Source organism: Rousettus aegyptiacus, unplaced genomic scaffold, assembly GCF_014176215.1.
Source record: "Rousettus aegyptiacus isolate mRouAeg1 unplaced genomic scaffold, mRouAeg1.p scaffold_m13_p_8, whole genome shotgun sequence".
NCBI classification, from domain to species: domain Eukaryota; kingdom Metazoa; phylum Chordata; class Mammalia; order Chiroptera; family Pteropodidae; genus Rousettus; species Rousettus aegyptiacus.
The window spans coordinates 63,000,348-63,018,055 of NW_023416311.1; the positions used below are offsets into that span (position 1 = coordinate 63,000,348).

General features: G+C 35.8%; 1 protein-coding gene across 2 annotated transcripts in view; it reads left to right on the plus strand.

Moving 5' to 3' along the window:
• Positions 1–7,870: 7,870 nt before the first annotated feature.
• The window catches only part of EDIL3 (EGF like repeats and discoidin domains 3), a 371,848-nt gene continuing 362,010 nt past the window's right edge, over positions 7,871–17,708 (plus strand). Inside the window, exon 1 of one of the 2 annotated variants that reach the window (XM_036225528.1) lies at positions 7,871–8,446. In XM_036225528.1, the coding sequence (XP_036081421.1) occupies positions 8,380–8,446 (67 nt within the window). In that variant the 5' untranslated portion in view covers positions 7,871–8,379. The remainder of the gene's footprint in view (positions 8,447–17,708) is intronic. The other variant, XM_016123146.2, reaches the window with a different exon arrangement.

Below are 17,708 nucleotides of genomic sequence, written 5' to 3' on the forward strand. Positions count from 1 at the left end.
TTTTGTCATTATTTTATAGTAAACATGCAGAAGTACATTCCTTACAATAAAATGGTAAATAATAATTCAGCTGCATGGTAAAATGGAATGTTTTTCAGTTTTATTGATTGGATTAGTAAGGGTTCACATTTCAATGGGTTTTTACTATATAAGCTGCAGTTCTTCTGTTGATATTGTCCATTTTATTCTATTTCGGAATACAAATTGCATTATGAATCAATTTTCATCCTTATATATACTTTAAGAAAAGAAATAATTATTGAAATTAAACTACAAATCTCTGGATTCTTTAAGGGTTTAATGAAGCAATGGTGCAATTTTACTTCAAAGTCTCTTTTTTATATTTGAAAGTGAAAGCTTTTCTATGAATTAAAGTCCCCAGGATCATCAAATAGGCAAAAAAAGGCATGCTGTCATTATGTTTTAAGAACCTTATTAAAAATCTTTTAAATTTTTATTTTTGCTTTGGTCTCAAAAGCATAGGGTCAAGATTTATAATTTTCTCTTTGGTGAGGACCATAATTTTTCTTTCATCCTCCCAATTTTAATACAGGCACTATGGTTTTGTATTGGTTTGTATGGGAAATGTATGAGTTTAAGACAAATTACAACTTTGTTATGACAATATAATATTTTATTTGAGTGTAATATTTAAAATTGCTATGTAAGGGAAAATGTGCTAGGATTATTTTATCTATAGACAAAATGCCATATATTAAAATATATTCCATTTTCATTTTCAACTATTTAAAATAAAATGGTGATTGTGGAAACAAGCAAATTTTTATTGACAGAGTTTTCTATTTTAAGTTGAAGACCATTTTGGAACCAAGAAAATCAAGTAGGATCTTGTGTATTCATAATCTTCGCCATTTGTTTAGGGATAGCTGAAACATTTTTCTGTAAGTTTCCTTTAGCTCTTGTCCAATTACTATACTTGATGTATCATATCAAAAAAGTCTTGTATATTTTAAATAAATAATTCTCTGGCACAATTTGCAGCAATGCTATAAATGAACAAAAAGAGAGGGAAGTATCAATGAAAATAAAAGGGGAAATAGTCTAAGATTGTCCTTTGGACTAGAATAGTGTCATCTTTTCCCCAAGTTAATCATATACTTAAATAGCTATGGGTATGGCAGTTATAAAGGAAATTTTGTTATTTTGTTTTAAGTCAGAAAACACGGAGTTCCAGTTTTCTGTCAAATGCAACTTCAAAGTTTACAGCATCTTATTCTGAATAATCTTCACAGGCATCTCTGTCTTTGCTGGTATAGATAATGGTTTTTCTCTTACTATGTCCTATAGATTCATGAGTGCTCCTTATAGTTATTTTTTGAACAAATTCTGGTATGTAGAAAAATTATTGTAATGCCTGTATTGAACTCAAGAGACCAGAGGATATGTGCTGTGCCCACAAAAGGTGACTAGGCTGGTCACATTAGAGTCAGGAAAAATACAAGTGTGTCCATTTATTTAGCATTTATCTGGCAGCAGTTAAAACAATTTGATGGGGAAAAGAAGTATGAAAATCTGAAAACAGGAGGTAAAACAAATATTTTCTGATGATATAATTGTATATCTTAAAAAACAAAAAGAATAAACTGAAACACTAATATAAACCATAAAAGACTTTGATAAAGTGACTAGGTATAACATTAGTACACATACATATATACATAGACACACGCAACCTTCTTATAAACATAAAACAGCCAGTTACAAAATATAATGGAAAAAAACTTCATTTAGATGGGCACATAAAAATATAAAATATCTAAGTAGAAACAAAAAAGAGTAGATAAAGGAAAAATTAGATATACAGATAGGAATACTGATATGGTAAATATGTTTATTACCTTTTCAACTAGACAAGCCCATTCTAAAGTTCATATGGGAAAAAATAAATGTACAACATTAGTCAGGGAGTATTTTTTAAAGAAGATGAAGGTATTTTATCCTAGTGGTTATTAAAAACATTTTTAAACAACAATAATTAAGGTTATGGTGCTGGCCCATGAATAGATAACCCAATGATGAGTCTAAAAAGCAATCAGTAGAACCAGATATATAGTCACTAAGTGACTGAGTAGGCCATGTCAGTAAAGAAGATATGAATTCATTCATTAAATGGTTTTATATAATTGGTAGTTTCTGGAAAACAAGGTCTATACTACCCCTTTAAAGAAAAATAAAATTTTGGTTGGATAAGAGTTGTTAAAAAACACATGAAACCATAATACCCATAAAATTACTAAAAGAAAATATAAGAGAATATGTTTATAAACTCAATAATAAGAGCCTATCTTAGCAAAAAATAAAAATAAAAATAAAACCTAGTAATCATAAAGCGAAGGTGAATAAATTTCATTACTCTAAATACAAAACATTTTAGCAAAGTAAAATCAAACAAAACAGCTAGAAACTATGTGTGACATAAATATGACACACAATAGGCTAATTTCTTTAATATATATAGAATTCTTACCAATCAAGAGAAAGATCAACAATCTAATAGAAAAAAAGTACAAAACATGTGAAATGTCATAGCATAAAATTAAATTATTTTTAAATATGTGAAAAGATGCCATAACCCACTAACGATGAGATATTCAAAGCCATGTGATACCAGTTTTTATCTACAATATTGACAAGACCAAAATTAATAAACATTTTATTGGTTAGGATATAGGGAGACAAACTGTCTAATGCGTTATAGATGGAAGGATGAATTCCTACATCTTTTATAAATGGCAGTATGGCAATATGTACCACAATTTTAAATGTGCATACTCTCAACCAACAATGCCACTTGGAGCAATCTATTCTAAAGAGTTTATCTTGCACCCAGGCAAAAATGTGTGTTCATTGCAACATTGTTTGCAATAGCAAAAGATTGGAAACCACTGCCTATTAAAAGAGAGTAACATTACACAAATAGTATCCTACTCTTGATACAATTTCAGAAATATTTAAAATTTTTTGAGAAAAGCAGTATGCATAATGCTTATATAATTTAGTAATTTTTGTGAAAAGTATGTATGTGTACATATACACACTATATATACACACATCTTTAGAGGATTACATAACAGTAGCTGCTGTCAGCAGTTGGCTCTGGGGAGGCAACTGTTCTGTGTAGAGAGGGGCTGTTACTAAAAGGGAAACAAAGTTCTCTGTTTATATCTTTGAACTTTTATTATGTGCCTTATTAATTACTCAAAAAGTAGTTTAGGGAGCTAAAAACTAAGTCACTGAAATGGGTTAAACCAGAAACTGGAGGAAAAGAATTAGAGACACTAGAAATTTCTCTTACCAGGGTCAGACTCTGAAGGCAAAGGCTTACTCTTGGCATAAGGACCCTGCATATTTCCTGGAACAGCATCGATCAGGGAATCAAGCAGGAAAATACTGGAAACTAGGAATTTGGTGTCAAATGTATAGTCTTAAAAATTAACTTTCCTTAGTATTTATTGTGGGAAGACTGAAGAAGTTTAACACTTAACACTCAGCTATGTCTAAGGTATGCAGTTAACTTGGTGCATTTATAACTATTTGGAAAGATAAGGTTAACACCAAGGAAACAACTAGAGAAAAATAAAATGGGTTAATTCTAAGAAATCATGGTTCTGTATTGCTGGAATAATTTGGAAAGGTCTTGTAGGGAGATAGGGATTCAGCTAGTAGAATATGTAAGAGGTCATTTCAGATGGTCATAACAGTATGAGCAGAGCGTTGGAGGAAAGATTTAGCTTGGTGTTTATGGAGAGTGGTGAAAAAAGTGTTATGAGTTAGGCAAATATTTTAGAGAATTTTAAAATGTGCTTGTAACTTGACATTCAAGTAAAGTATACTCTAAAATGACAGATCAAGAAGGGCAGAGAGAATGCAGACTGTACTAAAAGAAACAACGATTACAATTACAGCTACTTCAACTGAAAATATAAATACATAAAGTAAGTTAAATGGCTGTCTAAATAGAAGCTACAACATAATGGTTATGAAAATCACTCCTAGAATCAAACCAGGGCTCATATTATGCCTCTGATTCTGGCTCCATCCCTGATTAATCTGCCTTATTCTTGGGCAAATTTCTTCAGTGTTTTGATCCTTGGTTTCCTCAACTGTTAGATGGAAATAATAATAAATTTACCTTATAAACCTTGTTGGAATGATTTAATGAAGTAATATATGTAAAAATACATTAGTGCTAAGCATACAGTTGACCCTCCATAACTGTTGCCAGTAGAGTGTAGTGGGCTCTGGATTCAGACTGTTAAGGTTCAATTCCTGGCTCCAACACTTAGTCACTCAAGACCATGGGTAATTTACCTAATCAATCTGTGCCTTATTCTTTTGCTATAAGAAGGGGATAATAATCATGACTTACCTTATTAGTTTTTTCTTTCTGCTTACCAAGTTACCACGAATTTAGAAGTTTAAAATACCACCAATTTATTGGCTCTAAATTCTGTAGGTCAGGAGGCCAGGTGGGCTTCCCTGAATTTTCTGCTTTGTATCTCACAAAGCTAAAATCAAACATTTTGCATATTAAAAAAATAAGTTTCTTAAAATGCAAAACTATGCTTTCAAATGCAACATGATAAAAAAAAATAGTATTGAGTATAATTTGATCTAATAATCTAGTTTATTTATACATATAATTTAATAATTACAGAAATAATAAGAAATATTATATTTAATGTTATTTGTTGCCGAACAAATTAAAAGATGAATTTAAATTTTTTCAGATAATTTTATGGAGGTGGTGAATGAGGAATGCTATTGAGAAAAAGTCTTTTGTAATCCCATATGTGATTAACTGTCTTCTTATTCATTTTTGCTCTTCCTCTCCCTCCTTTATTATCATCATCATTATCATCATCATCATCTTCATCTTCATCATCTCCACTGAGTACTTGTTATTGGGCTAGGCCCTTTTGTGACAAAATAACCCATCACTATGAGTTAGTACTCTTATTGCATTTTACAGATGAGAATACTGAGGCTTGGCAGTCAACTGACTTGCTTACATTAAAAGAGAGATAGTGGTAGAGACAGTATTCCAATTTAGATATATCCTGTTCCAGAACTCAGACTCCAAGCTAGTAAGAATAATTCTTGAAAACCAGTAAACTTTCCACAGTCTTGTTTTTATTAGTCTTGCTGATAATTTATTATGGCTTATTTTCTAGCAACATTTTCCAAGTTCTTTTCCTTGTAGCACTAAATTTACAATATTTTAAAAGTTTTCTGAGAAAAAGCTTGTTCTAGTGAAAAAATAAAAGTTTGCAAAATTCTGGATTAAACACATTGGGAAAAGATTCTTAATCATAGGACCTTTCAGAGTTTTCATATGCTAACATTCACCATGAATTTTTAAGATGCTACTTTAATACGCAATGCTTCCCAAAAATTATTTGACCATGGAAAAAAATTGTTTTTCCCAGAAACCTATTAACATCTTTGAGAAAGTAAGCCTGCAGAAAATATTTTGGGAAGTGCTATCTTCAAATGATGTATAGATTCATTTTTCGGCACTTTAGGTACTTATTTGGAAAAGCTATAAAACTGTAGGCTAGATCATATGTGATTAGTAAAGGTCCATCCCTTAGCACTTTATATGAGGTAAAAGATTCATAACAGAATTTCATTCTTTTACTTTTTTTGTTTTAAAATAAATATTATTTCTTTTGGTCTTTAAACATTTCTTATATTCCACTTTTGAAGAGGCTCTATATATGAATTAGTAGGAGTGAAATTATTTCTATAAATGTAAATTAGGTAAAGTACCTGAAACCTTCAAAATGAAAGGCTTATTGGTACATGATCATTATCAATAAGTGGGGGGGGGGGTAAATAATCACAGAGAGCTATAAATTAAGCCCATGTATCAAATTTAGATTTAAAATGGGACTTAAGAAAGTAGAGGTATTAAACTGGCAACATAATTTACAAGTCATCAACCAGGTGATACAGGATGACATTTACATTCACAACACCAGGTATTTGGACATAGAATGTACATTTTAATGTAGTTTTATGCTCTCTTGGAACTTTTTAAAAAGAATTAAAAGATAAAATTTTAGTAATGTACACTTTTACCAAAAAGTTATTTAATTTTCTAACTTATTAAGGGCATATATTATCAGAAAAGTGGAAATAAACAAGGAACTAAATAGGAAAATAATATCTCATCACAGAGACACTGTTTTTTATTTTACATTTTGAGATTTAGTACTGTTCTTTAGAAAGATTATCTAACTCTAATACTAAACATCTCGTTTTAAAGAATTAAAGAGGTACTTTTTGGTGGACAAGCAACAACGTGACTGAAAGCATGCTTTCAAAATTAAGTAATAATGATGTGCCAGAAAGTCAGAATTTGTTTAAAACTTCTTTACTACAACTCTGGACAATGATGTCTTATTCTAACATCTGTGGCTTTAAACATAAAAACAGACAGCGAATAAATGATTTTCCCTCTTTTCCTTAGCAAAGTTATTAAAAAAAAAATCTTTTACCCCCCACCCCCCACCAAACATGAGATCTGTACAAACTTTGATTTGAAATAATTTTTGTTGTTGCTGGTTTTTGTTTGTTTGCCAGTGATACAATACCTTAACTCCTTGGTAGCAGTATGCAGTATTATCTTTGCATCAGCATCCTTGATCTCACTTCAAATTCCAAAAGGAAGGTAGAAATTAAGTTTAAAAGACTCAAGGAGGCCAAAGTAGATGAAATTGCATGGCCAAATGTCCTCTACTATCCTTTTTAGTACATTCTTCTTGTCTTCAAGAATGTTTCATTCAATTTTCCTATGTCTGTATTTCTGTCTCTCTTCCTACCTCCCTCTCAAGAAGGAAAAAACAAAAACAAAAACAAAAGCAAAAAAACTTTCATTTTGGTATCTGCAACTGCTAGAATTGAATCCACGTACACCAAGCAATCATTCTAACCGAAAAACAGAGGAGTACGCCATGGGCTATATTTTGTTTCAGCCACTTTCACTGCAATAAACAAACAAACAAAAACATTTATTTATATTGGTTTTGGTGGTAGTAATTTGATCCACTTCAGTAGTGCTGCAAGAATATGTTCTTGCTTTCTATTTTCTTACACGGTCCCCAAATTCGCCCCACTCTTTATCACCTGAAACAGATGTCCTGCTTAACAAGACGCACGTCTCCTATTCACTTGCAGGACGCCTTCATTTTTTTTTCTCTGTGAACAGATGAGCCCTCAACCCTCTCTTCCCAGCCCAAAGCCAACTAAAATGCAGGCAGTAGAGTAGCCCTGTCTTAGCTAATTAGAGTCTGACTGCTGACTAGGTTGCATTTCCTGAGAATCCAGGACAATTCACTTTGCAGTGCTCTCTATCGCAGCTCAGTGCCCCAAGAGCCACTTTTCAAAAATCTCTTTAACTTCTTTTCCTGGCTCTACTGAGAATGGGACTTCAAGGGATTCCTTAACGTGCTTAATTATAAAGTCAATGTTGGACACTAAGAGACCCCAAAAGTGCTTCCCTTAACCCCAGAGTCTCTGCCGAGTGTGGAAAAGGTACATGCAAGGTAGGAATGTAGGAACTTCAGAGGCCGTCGCAGGTGCCAGGGTGTGGCTGCAGTTGTCTCCCTTTTCTCTTCCAGCAGAAGGAGCCACGAGAGAGAGAGAGAGAGAGAGAGAGAGAGAGAGAGAGAGAGAGAGAGAGAGAGAGAGAGAGAGAGAGAGAGAGAGAAAAGAAGGAAGGAAGGAAGGAGGCGGGGGGAGTGGAAAGGGAGACGGGAGACTGAAGGAGGGAACAAGAGGGAGAACGGGGGAAGGGGGGAGGGAGCGGGGGCGGGGGAGGACGGGAACGGCGGGCGCTGGAGTAGAGCGCCTGCGAGGCTTAGGCTCACACGCACACCGCCTCTGTTTGTATACAGTGCGCGCTCGGATGCCGCCTCGCTCCCCGCCTGCTCACGCTTCATTGTTCTCCAAGTCAGAAGCCCCACAGCCGTGGTGGCGAGAGGGGCGCTAGCAGCGCGAGCCCAGAGCACCCTCTGTGTGTCCCCCGGAGCCGCCGCGGGAGCCCGCGCCCCGCCCCACCCACCGCGCCTCGGCCGGGACCCACCCGCAGCCGAAGCTGAGCCCGCTGGCTCCCGGAGCTCGCCCTCCTCCTTGCGCCCGAGAGCAGGCAAAAGAAGAAAAATTCCTCTCTTCAGTCACCACTCTTTCTCGCCTTCTCTAAGAATTTGTTTAAGGAATCACTGCGGGAAGAAGACATCTTCCTGAATCTGCTGTCAGGGGCGGGGTCTACCACTGCCCTGGGGTGCCACCTCAGCGACACTGCCCTCCGCCGAGACCCCTGACCAGCCGGGGTCACGTCCGGGAGAAGGGATCATGAAGCGCTCGCTGGCCGCTTGGCTCTTGGTCGGGCTTAGCCTCTGTGTCCCCCCGTTCTGCAAAGGTGAGGCGGCGGGGCCCGGACCCCTGGGTGCGGGACAAGCGAAGAGTCCCCTGGGAAGCGCCGCGCAGGGGCCTGGAAGCAGTACCCCAAGCGGGCCAGGGGTAGCGAGTAGCGCAGGCGGCGCGGAGGAGGCGGCACACCCTGAATTTCCCCCGAAAAGTGCTCCCGAAGCCAAAGCGAGTGCGCGGAGCTGAAAGGGATCAGGGTTCGGGGTACCGGCATGAGATCAAGGAAACAGAAAGAAAGAGGGGAGGCCGGAGGGAACGGTGCTCTTGGGAACCAGGGATTCTGCAGCTCACTCGGCCACCTGGTTGCTGTATGAACGCTCCCTGGGCAGTGCTGGGGAAGCACGTTCGTGGGGCCCGAGCTGAGGAAGCGAGCGTACCCGGGTGTCACCTAGTTGAAACGCGAAGGGGCTGGAGAGCCACAGGACCGTCCGTCCCCGGGGTGCGGTGTTTCCTCACGGGAAACCAGCTGAGTGGTTTGTAAATCCAAACCCGGTGCTGAGAGTTTTGGCCATGAGTGAGATGGAGACGAGTCTGACAAGTCAGTTCAGCTTTCTTCCACCTTCCCCTCCAGGATGCTCTGCATCAATTACAGAAAAACCCTGTGAATCCGCCTCTGCTCTAACCCTAGGGGCCTCGAGCTTTGCTCAACACTCCCTTCGGGTACTGGCGTAACTCTTGCAAATAGAGAATAGTGCCTGGAGAGACAACCTCGCGCCCCCGCCCAGTAGTGGAAAAGTTGTAAGAGCTGGTCTAGTGGTGCTTTTCATGACTTGCGTGAAATAAATCAGCCTGAGAGAGAGAGAGAGAGAGAGAGAGAGAGAGAGAGAGAGAGAGAGAGAGAGAGAGAGAACACGAGAGAACGAACTTCGATGAGTCTCCTGCTGAGTTGTGTAGTCGACTTCCAGGTTCTTTGCAAGAGGTGACTTGTCAATACAAGCCCTGGTCCTGGCCCCATCTCTTGCGCAGGTGGAGTCTGAAATTGGCACCAGGAAAGGACTGGGGGAGAGCCAGGGGCTCTGGGGAGGCCGCGCGACGTATGGGGATGTGGGCATCCCCTTTCTAACGGGTCCGCAGGCTGCTTCAAATGGAGAGCTGAGTGCACTACAGGGTTTAAAATGCCATGCCTCTAAAGATGGGTAGTTGGATTAAAAAATACATTGACTAGAATCCATTTGAGTTTAGACAGTGCGTGGATACTCTGCACCATCCATGCATGCACCTATCCATTTGTTTCCCAGGAAAATTGTGTACTCTCGGACTACCGTTCGCCCAAGAAGCTGGGTGCTCCTGGCCACATGCCCTCGCTGCCCTGTCGGTAGCGATATGTGGCCTCTTCTTTCCTCAGCCTTCCTCCGTCCCTCCCCTAGAAAAGAATGTGGCTCTTTTCCCAGCTTGCAGGTGTGTGTGAGTGTGAGTGTGTGTGTGTGTGTGTGTGTGTGTAAGTGTGTGTCTCGCCTGCGTTTACGAAGAGCCCTTCCAGTGATTAGGCAGAGGCAGCCACTCCACTGAAGGTTAAGGAATGGTAATGGCTCTGTAGTTGCTCGGCTGAGTCCCCCATCGACACGAAAAAGACTGTGCTCCCACCATTGATGTTTTTCCTTTCTCTTTTTTTCCTGTATAGATTTCTTCTGCACTTTGATTCTTTGGCTGGAAGGGGAAGGGGGGAACTGCAGGCACTCCCCTCTCCTCCTTTCCCCGCCTCCGATCCCACCCCAAACACGAAAACACACACATTCACCCACTCACGCACCTACACCGTGCCACCGCCACCATCTGTCCCTGCGCGGAGGTGGAGGGCGGAGGGGGTGGAGGAGGAGAGAGGAATACTGTGTTTATCGTGTGTGGCCGCACTAGCCTTGCTGAGCCTAGTCGCAGGAGCCCTGGGGCGCAATGAGTCCCAGCTCGCTGCAGCCTGGACCTCTGCCTCCTAAAGATACCCATGCCTAGGGCATAGCTTACTCCTCCAGACAAACCAACTGTGATAAGGTTGGCCTCCCCATTCAGGCTCCCAGACAATGCTCTGGCAGCTGTGTACTCCATATTCTTCAGTAGATTTTCTTTCCTTTCTTTCCTTTTTTTCTTCAGCCAGCCTGTGGGGAGAGGGAAAGAGGGCTTTAGAAAGAAATGGACCATATTTCTTGAGCAATTTTTGTTAAACTTGTACCTTTCAAATTTATTCTCCCTCAGCCCTGCAGAGGCAGAGTGCAGCTTGTGTGACATCTCTAAACAATTAAACTTTGAGCAAACTTATTGAAGCCAGTGTTAACACTGAGAATTTCACTTGCACACACCCGCCCGCCACCCCACATCAATTATCTAGTGTATGCCTTTGCCTTTTAGAAATTGGTGTTTCCCTGTGTGGGTTGCAATTTCCGTGCATTAATTTCTGGGGTTTGGTAAGGACTTGTAATTCCTTTTATTAGTCGTTTTTATTTTAAAATTAAACCAATGGATCAGTCAGATTGAATATTTTATTAACTCTTAAATTATTCATCATTATGGGTTGCTCTAAAAAAATCCAATAACATGCATACAGTTGCAGTAAGCACGTGACATCTTATGCAATCTGTCCCTGTGCCTGCAGTTTGTGCCTGAAGTCTTTAAGCAAATGGCACTGTCTAAAAATGTCTAGACATGTCCTAAATACTATGAATCACTGGCATTTGCAGTTCTTTTTTATAATCAATAGCGATTTTTAGTTAATTCTACCTGAAAATATGTCAGTACCTGACCAATCTCACTTGAGATAACAATACTATCTTTCTCTGATTAGTATAGTAATATTTATGCTAAAATAACAGGTTTTTATGTTTTTTAAAAAATATTACATATTAGTATTTTCATTTTCTAATTTACATGATCATAAATTTTATATTTTAATAATAGAGTAATTTCAGATTCCTGGTGAAACATTTAAAAAATAATTTTGAAGTATTGAATTAAAAGTTAATAAGTGAAGATAAAGTGTCCTGCTATGACTATTTGGCACTAATGCAAAATCTTAGCCATGTCATAAACTGTCATGATATAACACACATTTTTACCCACTCTGGTCCTGAAATTTTTTCTGATTATTTTTTAAATGTTTTCTTAGAATTGAAATGCATCATGTTTTAAATATATATCATTTGGGGAAAAGATTTATAATAATACAAATTAATGGTTAAAAAAATGAAATGATCTATTCTTCCTTCTATGGTCTTTAAGTAACAAAGATCTTTAAAACTAGCAAATGTATACCATTGCTAAACTCTCTTCTAAATTAAAACTGTTGTATTTTTCTCAAATATCTTAAGGTCAGTGTTTATATAAAACATGTATTTAGGTTCTAGGGTATTTTTAATAAATATGTTAATAAAATTCACTTTCCTCAATAGCTACATATAATTTTTCCTTCTTACAAAATTATAGCAGTATAAAGAGATAAAGTATTCATGACTAAAATAAAATAGCTTGGTTACTCAAACTATTATAAAACATAAGGCTGACTGACAGTTTTGAGAGTATAAATTTGTAGTCCAGACCCCTAATTTCGCTGATGTTAATTCAGAAGAAATTTTAATTAGGTAATTTATTTTTTAAAATTTTTCATCTTTTGAAGGGTTCTAAAGAATGGAATGGACTGTATATGTTATCATTTTGTATACAGTTTTAAAAACTTGCTTGATTAGAGTGTTTTCTAAAGCCTAAGAAACTAATTCTGACATTTGTTGTTTAGTGAACACACTTGCAGGTGCAATAGCATTGAGTATGATTTATGATGTAGTAGGTTCATTATATTCTTGCCAAAACAAAATAAAACAAGAAAACATTGCAGGTTTCAGAACTCAGTTCATGCCAGAGGAATGAGTAGGTACTGAGAAACACAAAGCAAATTTTGCAAATATTAATTGTATGTCTTCTGTCATAGCTGATAAATTTACTCTTTTTGTAGTTGAGTTTATTTCCTAAGTAGTTTACCAGCTGATATTATTACTAAAAAAAGTAGAAAGTCAAAGCCAAGTCATTCTTATTATTCAATTATCTATGTTTTAATGAAGATGTCTAGCATCCTTTTATTTTAGTTTTTGTCTTTTAAGTCATTGCCCATGTAATGATTATAATATCTTTTGATTAATCAAAGCAAACATGCTTTAATATACAAAGAGTCAAATGGTTGTCCACGTGGAGTATATATTGAAAATTTTCTCATAATTATGTATTAATGCTATAAATTAAATACTGTAACTACTTAACGAATTACCACTGAATTGTCACTGAAAATACCTCTAAAAAGTCTGATTTGCCAAAAGGGAAAATAGACTGGAATCAACTCTGCCTTTGCCAGCAGGTGTCAGGATAATCAGTGGAGATCTTTTAAAAAGAAAAGGTGAAAAAATAAAAGAGATAAACTAGTAAATGCTAATCTGCAAATCTACATAAAGTGACTTTCTACTCTCTATGAACTGATGTTTCTAGTTTTCAGTGCTCTTCTGAAAAAAAGGAGAACCTACTGCTTGTACCACAGGATTTTAATGGAGAACAGAGTTGTTCTAACTGCCACTGACAAACAAGTGCATGTCTGGGTTGAACCATTTTTTTTAAGGGATCTCATGAGTACCTTTAAAGAAAATGCATATAGAATTATGAGGTGTTTGCAGTAGAACAATATTTACTGAAATGTTTGGCATACTTTTAAACCATGCTTCATACTAACTGTATGTTTTAGAAATAGAAATTCTGTTATATTGATTTACATGGATATTTATGCATATTAATATATGTGTATATATATCAACTATATATTTATGCACATCTAAAGTACTGGTAAGAGATGACCGAATATCCTTTTCTAGCATGAAGGTAAAGTGTACATTTCCTGGAGCTTCAAGTTTCTAAATAATGTTAGTAAGCCGTGTGGCCAAAAGAGACTAAATGACATGATAAATAGTTTTGTTTTTACCCATTTCAACCCATTAGTAAGCCTTATATATGTGCCTATTGTGTATCAATTGATGTCAGTAACTCGACATCATTTGTTTCTAATTGATCCTTAACTCATAACCTTTCATTGCAAATAGGTTCTAGCATCTGCTAATATAGCCCCTAAAATCACGTTACAGATACACCATTGCAGCATTTCTACAAGTTCTCTCAGTTTTTTATAGTTGCTGACATCATGCCAAACAATGTCTCCAGTGGCATTCTTTCTGTGTCAGAGTCCTCCTAAAATAAAAAAAATCCTCTTTTTCTCCCTCTCCATCTTTCTTGGTTCTCCCTCGCTACACCCCCAACATTTCTTTGCTGGATAGCAACTAGGGCACAGCATTCACTATAAAATTCTGTCATCATTCTTAAAAGGTTGCAAATCTCCAGAACTGTGAAATTTGCAATTTATTTTCTTGTGAGGAAAAAAAAGATGAGAATGTGAAACCTCTACCTCTAAATTCTGAGGTTTAAAACATAAACGAAAACAAATTAGGATCTGAATTGTAGAGCAGTCCAGGATTTTACACCTTTATTTGAATACAGTAACCGGCTAAAACTATCAACTGGGCAATAATTTATATCCTCTCTATTCATAGAGAAGTTTCTTGCTTTACCTGTAGCACACAGCTGAGAACCTACAAGAAAACATCAGAAACTCCTGGTCACCTAAAATAGATATTATATTTAAGCCTTATATCATATAGAAATGTCTATTTCTCTTGGTTTTTAAGTTTCAGGGCTTTACAAACTAGACCTAGAAAAAGAAATGCATGTTAGATAACAGGTCAGGCTTAATCAGAGCAACAAAACATGGCAGCCATTAGACAGAGAGGGAAGTCTAGAAGCAGTGATACTTTACAGCAGTGGTCCCCAACTCTTTTGGCACCAGACTGGTGCTCTTACGAGAATCTAATGCCTGATGATGATCTGACGTGGAGCTACCGCAGTGATGCTAGCGCTGGGGAGTGGCAGCAAATACAGATGAAGCTTCCCTGGCTTGCCTGCCACTCACTTTGCTGTGTGGCCTGGTTCTTAACAGACCATGAACCAGTACCAATCTGTGACCTGAGGTCTGGGGACCCCTGCTTTATAATGTAAAAAACTGGGAACATTTATTGGCAAGAGAAGGAGGGTAAGTTTAAAGGTCGAAAGGTATTATTGTGTTAAAGAATAGTATGGTAATTGATGTTAACATTGGTCTTGCATCCTTGACACAAGCTCACTGAAGTTATGTTCAACATTTTGGGATATAAAGTCAGTAAAATATATATCACTGAAGAGAGTTTATCAAAACTATTTAAGCTTAAAAACCTGCTTAATGGTTTTCAGATATCTGAAAAATTTGTTTGGTTGAAAACTTTATTTTCCCATCATGCCAAAGGAAATATGATATATATATATATATTTCCATTTTTTTCCCCTAAATAATGAATGAAGGTATCACAAAACATACTAATCAATTTTGTAGATAAGGGGTAGACCTCAGAATGCAGATAAAATACCCTGCAATTATTTGGTTATAATTTAAAAATATTTTGTTTTAAAATATGTATTATTATATTGATAGTAATTGAGTAGGATTGTACAACAGAAATTTAATAGTGAAATAGAATGAGGGATTTAAGTACAAGAATGTAAGTAAAAAGTACTTTCAAATGTGTTTGGTACTATGGAGAAAGGTTGACTCTAAATCTTAGCTTTACTTTTTTATTTTCTAAAACAGGTCTATCAAACTGATTGACCTCTTTAAAAATGATTGAATGTAGTATAACAGTCCATAAATGGGAAGGCCAGGGTTTTAATCTTTTGTTAGATGATATTGTGCTTGATTTTAAGGTAATCTCTAAATGAGGTTAGGTCACCATTTGTTTTTTAAAGTTTATGCTTTGTATTTGATAAAGTCATTTATTTTGGGAATCAAAATAATCCTCTTAAATCTTTTCTAGTACTGAGGTCCAGGTAACCATTTGCATTTTACTGATACTGGGGATTATATGAATACAGCCTGGGTAAAATGGGCTCATGCCTCTTGAGTAGAAAAGGCTAGAACAGTCAAATAAGAACATTGGAGAAGATTTTTATTTAAATAAGTTGACAAATTTCACCTGGTAATGGTGAGTAGTCCTCCACCTATGGACATGAGTATTCTATCCGTGCTCCTGTCTCTTATGCCCTCCTCTCCTCACATTTTTCTCTCCAAATGCTCATTGAATTTCAGTTATATCCACACTATTTTCCCTGGTCATTTATTCACCTTTTTTCCTATAGTTTACCTTCTGTATTGTAAACGCTAACTTTTTAAAATTGTTGTCCATAAACAAAAAGCAAATTACCATTCAAAGTGTTTTAATATTTCTATGCCAAGTTCTTGTTTCATATTTTGTGTTTCCTACAGAGCCAGGGCTTAGAAAAGTGCCAGGCAAAACAAACAGCACCACTAAACAACAACAAAACTGGAAACAAACAATATATATTGAAGTGAATGGAGCTATTCCCTACACCCATACCTCATCCCGAATCAGTGTTCCTTAAGAAGTACCCACTCATTTTAAACAGCAGTATATCTTTTATATAAAAAATAAGCCAAAAGTAGTTTCAGTAACTTTAAAAGCTTTGTTTTTCATTTTATTTTAAGTCTGTGTTGTAGATGAGCCTACTTCGAAAATACTTCTCAATGCTCTTGCAAGAGATCATTGTTTAAAATATTGTTTTAATGCAGGCATGATATAAAGTGCTTTCCATGTTCATTATGCATAATCAGTTAAAAGAATAGCTACCTCTAAGTTATAGATTTCTTTGTTAGATACAAGGTTTTGACATTTCCAGCTAACTTTAATTTTTCTAGAAACAATAATGTTCAGGTATCAGTTTTTCTCCTTTCTTCTCTTGACTTAAGGATTGCCACCATGTCAGTTTAAGCATCTTACTAGACAAGTTAACAAGGGCCATTGATTCTGATACTTTTCTTAAGTACAGTTAATAAGTCTAGTATTTATTGATTGCATGCTATGTGTTCCATTTTACTAAGTACGATCTTTGATTCTCACTACAATTCTGAGACAGGTACTATTATTATTTACATATGAATGAGAAAATGGCAATTGAGAGTTTAAATGAATTCCCAAGGATCACACAACTATTAAGTAACTTGTTAGAATCAGAATTCAATTTAAATACAGAGCTTACTCTTCACTACTAAACCATACTATGTGAAGCAAAATATATCATGGAGATATTTTGTTAAATGATTTTCTTATTTGTAAACCACACACATTATAACTAATTACTATTTAACTGGTAGATATTTTGGAAAGAGTAAATTATGATTCTCTTGGGACAATATTTTAAAATTTTTTAAATTTAAGTTTGTAAAGTATAATTCATACCTTTTTTTGCTTTCAGAAATAAAGGTTGGTGTACACTCTCTTTGGTCAGAAAAAGTTAATGTGTCTTTAAAAAGAAAAACATTAGTAAGAATAGTGAAGATGAGAAAAAGAAGAGGAGCACTTAGGAGTGTTTTGAAATGCATTATCTTTAAAATCTTGCTATTCAATTTTATTTCAACATGATTTTTATAATTTATTTTGGTTTTCTCAGATTCCACAGTGCCTCTACATTGTTCCATTGTTATTCAGCTTGCTTTCTCTGTAATTTTCAGATACATAATGTAGGACAAAGTGATTTTGAAGGTTAACAAGTTTTTATTTCTGCTAGTTTAACGAAGATATTTAATTTGCATTATATCCCATCCTCATTTAATTTTATTTCTATGTAATTTTATTAAGAAATTTTAACCAAACTAAAGCGCCAAATAGTATCAAACCACATCAGCTAGAAAATTATATTTTTTGGTTTATTTTTAACAATTACTTAACTAAAATATGCTTATTTTTAATAGTAACATTGGATTAACTTTTACATATTTTACAAAATAATAAAAATTACACTATCTAATATGCAATCACCTGATTAATATCTTTTTCTGTATATCTACACAATATTTAATAGTTGAAATGGACCTCCACATGCTTTATTGTATTTATTCCTTTAAAATAATAATAATGAAATAATAGTTAAAATTTTATAAGCATTTCTTTGTTCTAGGGAACATAAGCAAAGAAGGCATTCTTTTTTATTTTCTTGCCCGAATCTATTTTATTTTTTTATTTTTATTTTTTTTAATTAAGTTTATTGGGTTAAAATTGATTAATACAATCATATAATTTTCAGGTATACATTATCATTTGACATCTGTATATTTTATTGTGTGTTCACCACTCAAAGTC